At 37.6% G+C, this 11644-nt stretch overlaps 2 protein-coding genes across 4 annotated transcripts in view; one reads left to right on the top strand and one right to left on the bottom strand.

Moving 5' to 3' along the window:
• LOC127001590 (phosphatidylinositol 4-kinase alpha-like) overlaps nt 1-598 on the bottom strand; it is a 74278-nt gene extending 73680 nt beyond the window's left edge. The window contains exon 1 of the mRNA XM_050866379.1: nt 316-598. The gene's annotated coding sequence lies outside the window, so the exon portion shown is untranslated. The remainder of the gene's footprint in view (nt 1-315) is intronic.
• Nucleotides 599-1413: 815 nt separating this feature from the next.
• Nucleotides 1414-9734, top strand: LOC127001587 (uncharacterized). Of its 3 annotated transcripts, none has more exons than XM_050866375.1 (3): nt 1414-1947; nt 4174-4414; nt 6107-9734. In XM_050866375.1, exons 2-3 carry the CDS (start codon nt 4174-4176, stop codon nt 7456-7458), a joined length of 1593 nt encoding a protein of 530 aa, XP_050722332.1. In that variant the 5' UTR covers nt 1414-1947; the 3' UTR covers nt 7459-9734. The 3 variants fall into 3 exon arrangements, with proteins under 3 accessions (XP_050722332.1, XP_050722333.1, XP_050722331.1); XM_050866376.1 differs by having other exon boundaries at nt 1415-1552; XM_050866374.1 differs by having other exon boundaries at nt 1417-1959.
• Nucleotides 9735-11644: the final 1910 nt, after the last annotated feature.

Below are 11644 nucleotides of genomic sequence, written 5' to 3'. Positions count from 1 at the left end.
GAGATCATTCTTGAAGTCTAGTTTAGTGGTAGCTGTTTAAAAGCATCTAAACTGTTATTGTAATTTCTGGAAGGTTCTATGAAACTATATAAACAGGGTTTCTCAGTTCATCCTTGCTTGCTTGTGTTTTTTTACTTTTATCCTTTACTTTTTTTCATTTACAGCAAAATAAATTGAAAATCAATGTAGATGTTTTACTCAAGGGTCGAGGGATTGGGTAGGTGTGTGTGCTAAGTTGAAAGTCCGCCTCGTGAAGGATGGGTTTGTTTATGCATAAATTGCCAAAAGTAACAAACAATAAGCTAGACTACTTACTTTTGAAGCTTTCTTCGTTTCGTTTGAAAGTATCCTTGAGAGGGTCACCACGGAGTCCAGCCTCTAGAATCCTTGGCGGTAATGTGAGTGCAGTCCCCATGCGGGACCTCAAAGGAGGGACGAAAACCGGCTACACAACCCACACTGGGGGTTCTTCGCGGCTTTAGCAGCGCTTTTCACATTTCAGACATGGGATTTTTGAGTAGCACAACTTGCGGGCATAAAAATAACTCACCAATGTCTTATCATCCTTGAGAAAAATTTGTGGGACACCCACTCATAAATAACACACCTCGCACGCTATCACTTGGCCTGCCATGTTCTGGGTGCCGCCTGGCGCCGCCCCGCCAAGCTGGCGGCGCCAACTGTAAACTCTGAAGCTCCGAAAATTAACGATTTTTGGGGGACACTTTCCATTGGAGGCAACAGCAGATGACGCGATGTGGTTGGTCAATATATTATTATTTTATTATATACCGCGTTTTTACTTCCATATATATATATATATATATATATATATATATATATATATATATATATATATATATATATATATATATATATATATATATATATATATATATATATATATATATATATATATATATATATATATATATATATATATATATATATATATATATATATATATATATATATATATATATATAATCGCCAGCAGCAAGGCTCGAGCATTAGTCGATCTCTGGGTACTGCCAGGATCTCCCACGCCACACACCCGATCCCCCTTATTCGAGGGGGGACAGCAGTAACCACTCCTACTGTCAGCGAAAAAAAAACTGGCCTGAGAGCGGGGCTCGAACCTCTGCCTGCCACGCCGCGAGGCCTGGCAGTGCAGCGCTTTAACTGACTGAGCTATGGCTATCAGAGTAGTGTGTGTGTGTGTGAGAGAGAGAGAGAGAGAGAGAGAGAGAGAGAGAGAGAGAGAGAGAGAGAGAGAGAGAGAGAGAGAGAGAGAGAGAGAGAGAGAGAGAGAGAGAGAGAGAGAGAGAGAGAGAGAGAGAGAGAGAGAGAGAGACTGCATTGAAAGACATTTAAAGAAAACAGTAATTCTATTTCAGTGACAAATGGAATAAACCGAGGCTGTACAGGATCAATTGGAAAGTCTACCGTGTAAAGCACACATGCAGTAAGCGTACGGTAACCAACACAGCATCGTCATCATCAGCAATAACAGTGGGAGTCTGCCGTTTGGCAACTTTTTAAAGATATTAAGGTAGTTTATGGCATTTCAGGGGAATACAGTAACTCTACGTAGCTCTTAAGTGTTTCCCATGCACTGTAAACCTCGCGGATGTGCCTAGAGCCTCCCGCGCCCCGCCAGCTGAGCCAGGCCGCCGCGGGGAGCCACGAGAGGGCCAGGAAAATGAAAGAAAATAGAAAAGCAAAGTCAGTGGAAGCAAAGTGTACAGACAAACAGAGCTCAGTGCAGGGTGAAGTATATAAGTGTTCACAGTGAAGTAACTAAGAGTGCGTAGTGAAGTATATAAGTGTAAAGAAGTACGAAAGAGGACCTAAGAAGCGATACAATACGGAACAGCTCTAAAGAAGGATAGCGGCCCGCCCCTCACGCCACATGCACCCTGCCCACTACAGCAGCCTTGCCCAGCGGTACTGTAAAAGGTAGAGTTAGGGACACACACTAAGCTGTGCGTGGCCCTCGAGGCTGCGGTGGTTAAGAATCAATTACTTTGGGACACAGGGTTAGTGTGACATCAGGGTTACTAAAGTTTACAGCTGATATGAAAATCAATGTAACCATCTTGCATGATGTTAATACTGGCATTACATGATGTAGTTTATTTTTCTGAATGAAATTCAGTAATTATATTAGCTTCCAGAAAATTTTAAAACTTCAAATTATCGATGTTTGAATTTATGAGCAGTCTAGCACATTGCATTTTGGCAGCAGGGCCGTTAGGTTAGGTTAGATTTGTTAAATTTCTCTATATTAAATACGTGATGTGCTTTACACTTTGCACCTAGTGCATTTTGCAGATGCTGACTTGGATAGGCATGTGTCCAGCAATTGCCAAACTTAGCCAAACCCCTATTTTTTTAACAGGATTCTTATTTTGGTTCCTACAGTTAACCGGGTATATGTCCAACAATTACTGGACCCTAGATTTTGTCTGGGAAATCCGATAACCAGGAAGTCGAAGGTCGAGTGTATTTTTCAGAAGTTCTCTGTCAAAATTAGTTTTACTTTTTTTTTTTTTTTTTTGTTCAATGCTAATTTTGTCCAATGCACTGTGATCTCTGACCAAATTTACGTATTGGACATGAGGCCACTGTATGTATATTTAGTTTCAATAATTTTACAGTATTCTTTTCCCTCAAATTCACAGATTTTTAAAGTACTGTATTCAATGATAAAATATTTAACAAAAAAGAAATGCAGTGGTATACAAAAATTTCATTTATCATTTTTTTCCTTTATAGTTACCCCATGAAGAGACACAAAGAAAACCCTTCTAAATGATAGGCTCAATGGTATTTTCAATTAAAATGACACCGTGATGTCTGTATTAGGTCGTTATCAAAGGGATTTACATATTTTTTCATGAATTAGGTCGAGTGGGGTCAAATGGGCCAGGTATTTATATTTTTGAGTGCCACACAGAAAATAAGTGTAAATTTGGAAGTTTTATTAGTGCATCAGAACATTACATCATTTGGCTATAAAATGAGACATGTTTGAAAAAAATGAAGAATTCAAAATATATGAAATCATTAACTAATGTAGGGTATGTGAGACCCGTTTGACCCCTCAGCTCGTGGGGTCAAATGGGCCACTACTTTTAATTACTTTAATAATATGTAATAATACAAATAAATTATATCTAACCACCATGGTTGTGGTTATTCCTCTCCAGGCACTTTGTGTGGCATGTAGCACTGTTTTAGGGATGTAACATAATAATCAATTTGTTATATAATCCCACTAATTCCAACTCACTTAAACTCAACAGGTGTTCTGAAAAGAAAGAGCCTAGGTTATGAGATCCAAAAAAATTAAAAACTAAAAAAACAAGTGTTAATAGCACAAAAACTGTGCTAGATTGGCGTCGCATGACCCTCCAACACCCCCCCAACAATTTATATTATGTAACTAGGGGTCTAAAATGTAAAATGCTGGAAAGGAAAGATGGCGCCACTATAAACACTTGCCTGCGCCACAACGGGCTGGGGCCGACCATCAGGCCCTACTAGGAGCAGCTGCCATGTTGTAGGGTTCATCAGGGCTAACAAATGTTATATTACAATGTCATGTCTACAATGCATGGGTAAGCCAGGAAAACAACTTGAAGAGAACAACAAGATGGACAATCTGTTGATCGGTGTCTGTGACGCCGATAAAAATGTGGTGGCCCATTTGCCCCCACTTTACTAAAGCTTTAATAGCTCAACAACTAGAGAGGCTATCGTGGGCTGTAATATGTTTTTTAAATTTTACGTCTAGCTTGTATAGTTTTTGAGCTACACAAAATTTTTATGATGGTGAAATTTCGTGGTTTATTTTTTTTTTTTTAATTTATCATCATATTTGGTATGTTTAAATTAAATAAATTTGTATTTGTTTTAAATATTATAAATCTACATTAAAACATCTATCAAATGAGTTATGAACTTTTAATTTTCGACAATATTAAATTTGCCAAAAATTGGAATACGTAAAAAAAATCGCGAACTGGCCCATTTGACCCCCTACAGGACTCGTACTTCATTCCAAAAAGATTGTTCCACAAATTAGCCAAAGCCATGGGCTGAATTCTGTTGTTACTGCCAAGAGAAAAATAGCTGGCGCTCCTTTAATGTAAATTGTTTTTATTGCAGATGACTTATTTAGGTGAGCTGGTCCTTATCAAGGAGGAAGATATGCAGATTAAAGAAGAGGAGCTGGAAGTAAATCATGAAGCTATACTTTTTGATGATGTGGAGGGGGTGTTCAGCCAAGGAGAAAAAAGGTCCCTTTCTCCCTCCTCTTCTGAGGTCCTTCAAGAATCCAAGAAACAGTTATCGGGTGTAGAGAAAAATGAATTAGAGGATCGGCAAACTATGGTTCACCTTAATTCTAGTAAGTTTACAGTAATACTGTAAGTGCTGATTTACAAAATAATCTCTAAGAGTTAATCTTTTATATATTTAACCATCTATTTAGTTTGTTAGGTATTAGATTTCTTATTCATTTAGTGGTACCTCGTGATTCGAACGCCTTTCAATTCGAACAATTCCCAATTTGAACACATTTATCAAGCAAATTTTGTCCTCCATTTCGAATGTGCATCACAATTCGAACACAAACAAACGGCTGCAGACGAAGCCACCAGTGTAGGCAGGTCGGTGAATGTGATACTGCGGACTCCAGCCTCAAAAACCGCCAACCCGAGACTGACATTTTTTTCCCGCACACTCTCTTGAAAAATAGCCCAATTGCGCGGGATAACAATGTGTATAACAGTAGTATTTACCACTACTTCATGTAAAATGACACCGATCAGAAGGAAAATTAAGTGACTTAATGCCTGTACCTAAACAAATTAGTGGACGGCTGTACATCAACCCTGACAACACGCACAAGACACGCTATGTTTCTTTAGTAGACAGGGATCATTGAGGTAATACACATAAAACTTTAACTTTGTTTGATTGATAAACACAAACAATTTATGGATAATACTGAAGAGATATTGAAAAGATTGGTTGTTATTCTTTATGTACAAATGCCTGTTTTTCCATTTTGCACTTTTAACATTCTTACTCTATATACGATTGAGTTCAACAAACACTGAAGCACATTCAAGTTTGAAATTTCACTCTTCCTTAAGTTTTAAAAATATACTAGAATATTACAGCAACTAGACTTATGATGAAGAATAATAATAAAGGAATATGGTGCATGAACTTTATACCCATTACCCCTCTGAATGTTGATGTCTCTGCCATGTTTGTTTACATCTCAAAGCAGTGCTGTTGAGTCTATAAGACAGACCAATTCTGGTACCAGTAGGTCCTAGCAAATATTAAAATTGCTTCCTAATTCAAACATTCTCAGTTCGAACAGCCCAAATGAACCAATTAAGTTCGAATCATGAGGTACCACTTTATTTGTAAGATACCAGTTGTACCCTCACTTAAAAAAAAAAAGTAAATATTATTTATTATAAGATTATGAAGAAGTAATTAACAGTAGACAGTTCAGTACTGAAGCAGTAAATGCCAATTAGAACCAATATTTCTTATTTTGAACATCACACATAGACAGTTGTGGGATGTGTTCCCTTAATCTTGCTTGTAGGTATTATTTCTATACCTAATTATCCCCCTTTTTTTTAATGTGAACTAAACCCCAGTGAGTAATAATAATATGGCATATTCAGTCTTAGCAGTTATCTACATATGTTTGTATGACCTGTCAGTATCAAGAATACTGAATATTGCACTGTCGGTTCCCAGCGCTACCAGAACTGAGCAGTCTGGTACTGTTACAATGTCATATAGCCAGTACTGTTAGTATCAGTACCTGCCCAGACCTACCGCTGACAGGACCTGTTTGTTTATGCTGAGCAGCTGTCTATACTCATTTCATATTTTAGCTACACAACAACAACAACAACAATAATAATAATAATAATAATAATAATAATAATAATAATAATAGTTATAACAATGAATATCAATGTTAATTGTATCAATTAGCAATAACTAGCAATGAGGGGCTTACTAGGTAAGATTTATTTATTTATGTTTTGTCTCACCTCTTTCTCAGGCAAGGCTGGAAGTACACATCCAACTCGGCACACTCAAATCAATGAAAGTTCCTTAAGTGAGGAAAGCATTAATAATTTAAGGAGCACCCAGAAATTGACCACCCAGACCCGAAAAATGGTTATGAAGGTTCATGATTACTTCCGGAGCCGAAATCAGCTACTAAGTGAAACTGATCTTCAAATCAAGGTAGCGGCAGCCACTGGGGTAGCAGTGCGCACAGTGCAACGTGTGAAAAAGGAGTTTAAAGAGGGCTGGACTGAATCACCACCTCCTGCTAAGATGAGATGGGCTCCAGTGTTGGGTAGTTTAAATGATTTTGATGAAGGTTGTGTTAGAAGAGAAATTCTTTCCTTTTATGAAAGAGGTGAAATTCCTACATTAAGCACCTTACTTGAAATGGTTAAAGAACCCCCTATTAACTTTCCAGGAGGTAGAAGCTCCCTTAACAATCTTATTAGAAAAATTGGTTTTCAGTACAAGAAGATGGAAGGTGGGAGACAAATACTGATGGAAAGAGAGGATATTGTAGCAACTCGTTGTAAATATTTAAGAATACTCAATAACAACAGAAATATCAGTAACCCTCGCCCAGAAGTGTATGTAGGTGAGACTTATGTGAGTCAGAAAGAGTTGTTGGGTACCGTTGGACCAAAATCAAAAACAGAAAAAGGAGCACAGTTTGTTGTTGTGCATGCAGGAGGAAAAAAGGGTTTTGTGCCAGGAGGCTTGTTAATTTTCAAACCTAAGACTGGCAGTAATGCACGGTATCACAATGCTACAAGTCCTGAATGTTTCCGAACTTGGTTAGAGAACCAGCTACTACCAAATATTTCAAACAATTCATTGATTATAGTGAACAATTCACCAGGTCATTCAAAACTGGGAGTCCAAGTCCCAAACAGAAGTATGAAAAAATCAGATATTATTCATTGGCTAGTGGAAAATAATATTGCCCATGACTCATCCATTTCCAAATCAGAACTCCTATATTTGGCTTACTCTAACAAAGATAAATATGCATATGAAATTGATCAAATAGCTCATGGCAAAGGCCATGAAGTATTGAGACTTCCACCTTATCATGATCATTTGAACCCAATAGCACTTATTTGGGATAATGTAAAATCAGAGATAAAGAGGGAATTTTCAAATGCTGATAAAACATCGCAAAAATTTAAAAATCTTATAACAGATGCACTTGCTAAAGTATCTACAGAAGACTGGAGGACACATATGGAAATGATTACACAAATAGAAGAGGAGTACAGGAATAAAGATGATGCAGTGGATCATCTCCTGGAAACCTTAACCATCAGCCTGGATGAAGCCACTACTGATGAAGAGGATTAAATAGCATGGTTTGTGAGGAAGAAGGTTCTTTGTACAAGAATTACTTGATTGCTTAAGGGGGCCAGCCATTTTTTACCTTTTTTTTCTTTATTCAATGGGTTAGTGTCATGATTTATATACCAGACATAAAGGACACCCTATGTATAAGATTTAGCCCATAAAAAGCAATCTATCACCTTTCCATTTTCTACCAATGACCATTTTTGGAAAATTTGAAGTTTTTTTGGAAAAGACTATTTTTACTATAATAATTGCTCTACATGGGAACAATTATTATAGTACAATTTTTAGGCCAACGAAAGTTTAGCAAAATATTGTATCAATAATCATTAGTTTGTGGAATATAAATTTTCAAACTTTCATGGTCATAATTTCCCCCTAAAAATTCAGACATAAATACACCATGATTCAGTCACATCATATACGAGAAAAAACTCGCTATAGTTTGATTCTTACAAGTCTAGGCATAGTTTTGGTGTTGGTTTCATCAAAATTGGTTGAAAAGTGATGCAGAAATTGAAGTGCAAAGGTACATAACTTACATTTTGAGATGCGGCCAGGTAAAGTTTTAAATACGTAACATTCAAACATAACGATGTGATATCATGGCATTTATCCTTTCATTAACTTGTAATGATATATAAAAAGATATATCTTCATGTTCAGTCATATATTTTGATGTCCAGGCATAAAATATTGTCTATAAGGCTCCTGGTCCCCCCCCCAACTGCCTCAGCCTGAGGTGGGGTGTCATAGCTCCCAAGCTACTCATTGTTCCCAGGTTTGTTTCAGAATGCTTATGGAAAATATGTCACCTCTTTCTTCTTCTCTTTGATGTTCTTGGATCTCTTCTTCCTCATGCTTTTCCTTTTAATATCTTTTTCTTGAATTTTGGGTGAGTAGTTGATGTTGCAAAAAATTTTCTTTGTTGTATCCAAAATTATGGTGAAGGATGATGATTTGGGAAACAAATTGGACTCTTGATGCTCTAGCAAACTTGACTTTTTGACATCTCTTCCAGATCTTTGAATGGAAGCTTTCATTCATGTTCTGAGTGAGCCCCCGAACGCATTGCTTTGATGCATGGGGGGTTCATTATACGCCCATAAGAAAAAAAGTAATACGAATTTTAATGAAAACTTCATAATTAGATTCTCAAAGGGCATACGCATCTGAGGATTCTTTTTTCAATTTTTCATTTTTGATGGATTTTCTTAATTTTTCGCCTGAACGGCCCCCTTAAATGTATGAATGAAGAGGATTCTTTAAGCATTTCTTGTGTTAATTATGTTCCTGCCAAGTACAAACCTTACACCCATGTGGCTGGGGACAGTAATGATGCTCAAGAGTTTTGTATCTTCACATCTCTGAATTATGAACGTCTACCTAACAAATTATTCCCATCTTAATTATTCCTTGTGTTCATGTAGCAGTGTCTATCATATACTATGTATATGGCAAGTAGTTGCAATTATGGAGTGATGTATTTGAGTGCACGAGAGAGAGAGAGAGAGAGAGAGAGAGAGAGAGAGAGAGAGAGAGAGATAATGCAATGTTTTGTGCTGCAATAATATGAGTTTGTTCATGCAGTTATTTGGTAGATGGCAAGTCCAGACAAATGCATGAAATAAAAAAAAATTCATCTAAATTTCATGTATATTGCTAGAGTAAGCCAGCAAAAATCACATGGGTGTGAGCATATGAATATTTATTTAAAGAAAAAAAGATTTCCTCATAATTATATTTGAATGGTGGAACTTTTTTTGTCCCTTGTAAATGGTCATATTTGAATATGTGTTATTTCTGCATATGTACTAAAATTATTTTGCACTATATGTATTATGTGTATGAAAATTTTCAATACATATCACAATTATTCAATATTGCTGTAGTTTTGATTTTGTTCAATCAGCATGTCTAATGTAAATGGACAGTGATTCTATGGGGATCATCTAAAGACTAGCCACCACACTCAGACTCAACTGAAATAAAGTTATCTTCGTCATACTCAGCTGAAGAATAGCCATACTGCAAGAGCAAATATCAAATCAATCAAATCATCTAAAGATTAGCCACCACACTCAGACTCAACTGAAGTAAAGTTATCTTCATCATACTCAGCTGAAGAACAGCCACACTGCAAGAGGAAATATTTATATAAAAAAATTAGTCTTTGATATTTTTGAACTACAAATTAGTCAATTACATACAAGCTATTACAGTGGGCAGTGGAGCTATGTCACAAAAATGCATCTTTAATAAAAATACAAATATAACAGATGTCTCAGTTCATGCAAATTTTGTTCACACATTTTAGCATTCACACAGTAGCTACCAGTAGCTGTACCTTGTCAACTGTCAACATTCATGCAGCTGTATGTGGCAGAGCCCCCATGCAGACAGTTCCCTCTGTCTGGTTTGCAGATGGTGTCTACTGATCTACCAATAGATGAAACTCCACCCTCTCTTACGGAGGTTTGAGAGGCTATGAGAAAGTTGAAGGGTGGAAAGGCAGCTGGGATCTGCAATATCAACATGAAGATGGTGAAAGCTGGGGGTGAAGCCATGATCCATGGGTTGCATGCGGTGCTGTCTGCCGTGTGGCAGTCAGGTGCCATTCTTCCTGACTGGAAATGGGGATTGGTTGTCCCTTTTGGAAAGGAAAGGGGACTGACATGACTGCAACAATTACCATGGTATTACACTGCTCAGTGTGCTGGGCAAAGTGTTCACCCATCTGCTGCTGATGTGCATTCGATCTCATCTGCTTAAGTTTCAGGTGCCTGAGTAATCTGGGTCAATGCCTGATAAGTCAAGGTTCTGGTGATGGCTCTCAAGGCACTGAATGAGGAGGCGAAGCCCTTGGGACTTGAGGTCTCCTGGGCCAAGATCAAGGTACAGGTTTCTGGAAGTTTGCTAAATGAAACAGTACAGTCTGTTCATGCATGTGGTAAGGACACTCACATCTTGGAAAATTTCACATACCTTGGTAACAAAGTTCAGAGCAACACTGGGTCTTGTCAGGAAGTCTTGTGGCGGATTGGCTTGGCCCACGGTGTTATGGATTTGCTCAGCACAAGTATATGGCATTGTCGATACCTATACCTGTGTCAAACAACAAAGATCTGGATCATTGTCACTTGTCCTCCCTGTCTCACTCTATGGCTGTGAGACATGGACACTAAATAGTGACTTGGAGGGGCAGATTGATGCCTTTGTTAATAGGTGTTTATGAAGAATCATGGGATATAGCTGGAATTACTTTGTATCAATCAGGTAACTACTCCATAAGACTGATTCGACATATATAACCTGCATAGTCCGTCAACACCAATCTGCTAAACAGGCATGTGGCACGCTACCCAGCAGCCGACCCTGCTCCTTGGGTTGTTTCTGTAAGAGACAATCATGAGTGGAGGAGGCCAAGGGGATGCCCACAGAGTTTGTAGCTTGAGCAAGTCAGTAGATTCTGCCAGGAAGTACTTTGGATGAGAAGGGGGCCTGCATGGAGATTTGCTCAGAGGGACCCCTGGACTTGGCGTCGTGAGGTGGGCGAGGCGACGCACCCCCCTGGCATAAGCCCCCATTGATTAATTGACAGATTCACCAAAGTGGAAAAACTGGCTTGTAATGACTTGATTGCAGTGGTTCGTGGTTTCCTCAGAAATCACGCCGATACCAAGGACAATATGACGAGAACATGATGGGGGACTACAGTTGAGGGTTGACCTGTGAAACTGATACACCAAATAATCACATCTCAAAAACATGTTTTTTTTTATAATGAATCTATATGAAAATGTATTTATATAATGTCTGATTTTGTGCTATGGGAATAGACAAATTCACCCAGTTTTCATGAAAAAAAATCAATAAAGGAAAAAATTAGCTCCTGGTTACAAAAGCAAAGTTAAAAAGGAAAAATAGTTCTTTTCTATACTTTTGGAGCATTAGAAATCAGGAAATAACACTTTGAATCTAGGAACATATTTTTTTTTTTACAAGGTGTAATGTCAATTCATAAACTTTGCAAACTATGACAAGTAAAAAATAAATAAATAAATAATAATAATTTAAAACAAAAGAATTGTAATGTCATGGAGATAATTCACAGAAACCTAATGGGAGTGGTTACCAATGTTCTCCACTGCAGTGAAAGAATAAAGACAAATTCTGAATAGGTACT

Source organism: Eriocheir sinensis, chromosome 21 (assembly GCF_024679095.1).
Source record: "Eriocheir sinensis breed Jianghai 21 chromosome 21, ASM2467909v1, whole genome shotgun sequence".
NCBI lineage: Eukaryota > Metazoa > Arthropoda > Malacostraca > Decapoda > Varunidae > Eriocheir > Eriocheir sinensis.
This window is presented reverse-complemented; position numbering and strand designations above follow the sequence as displayed.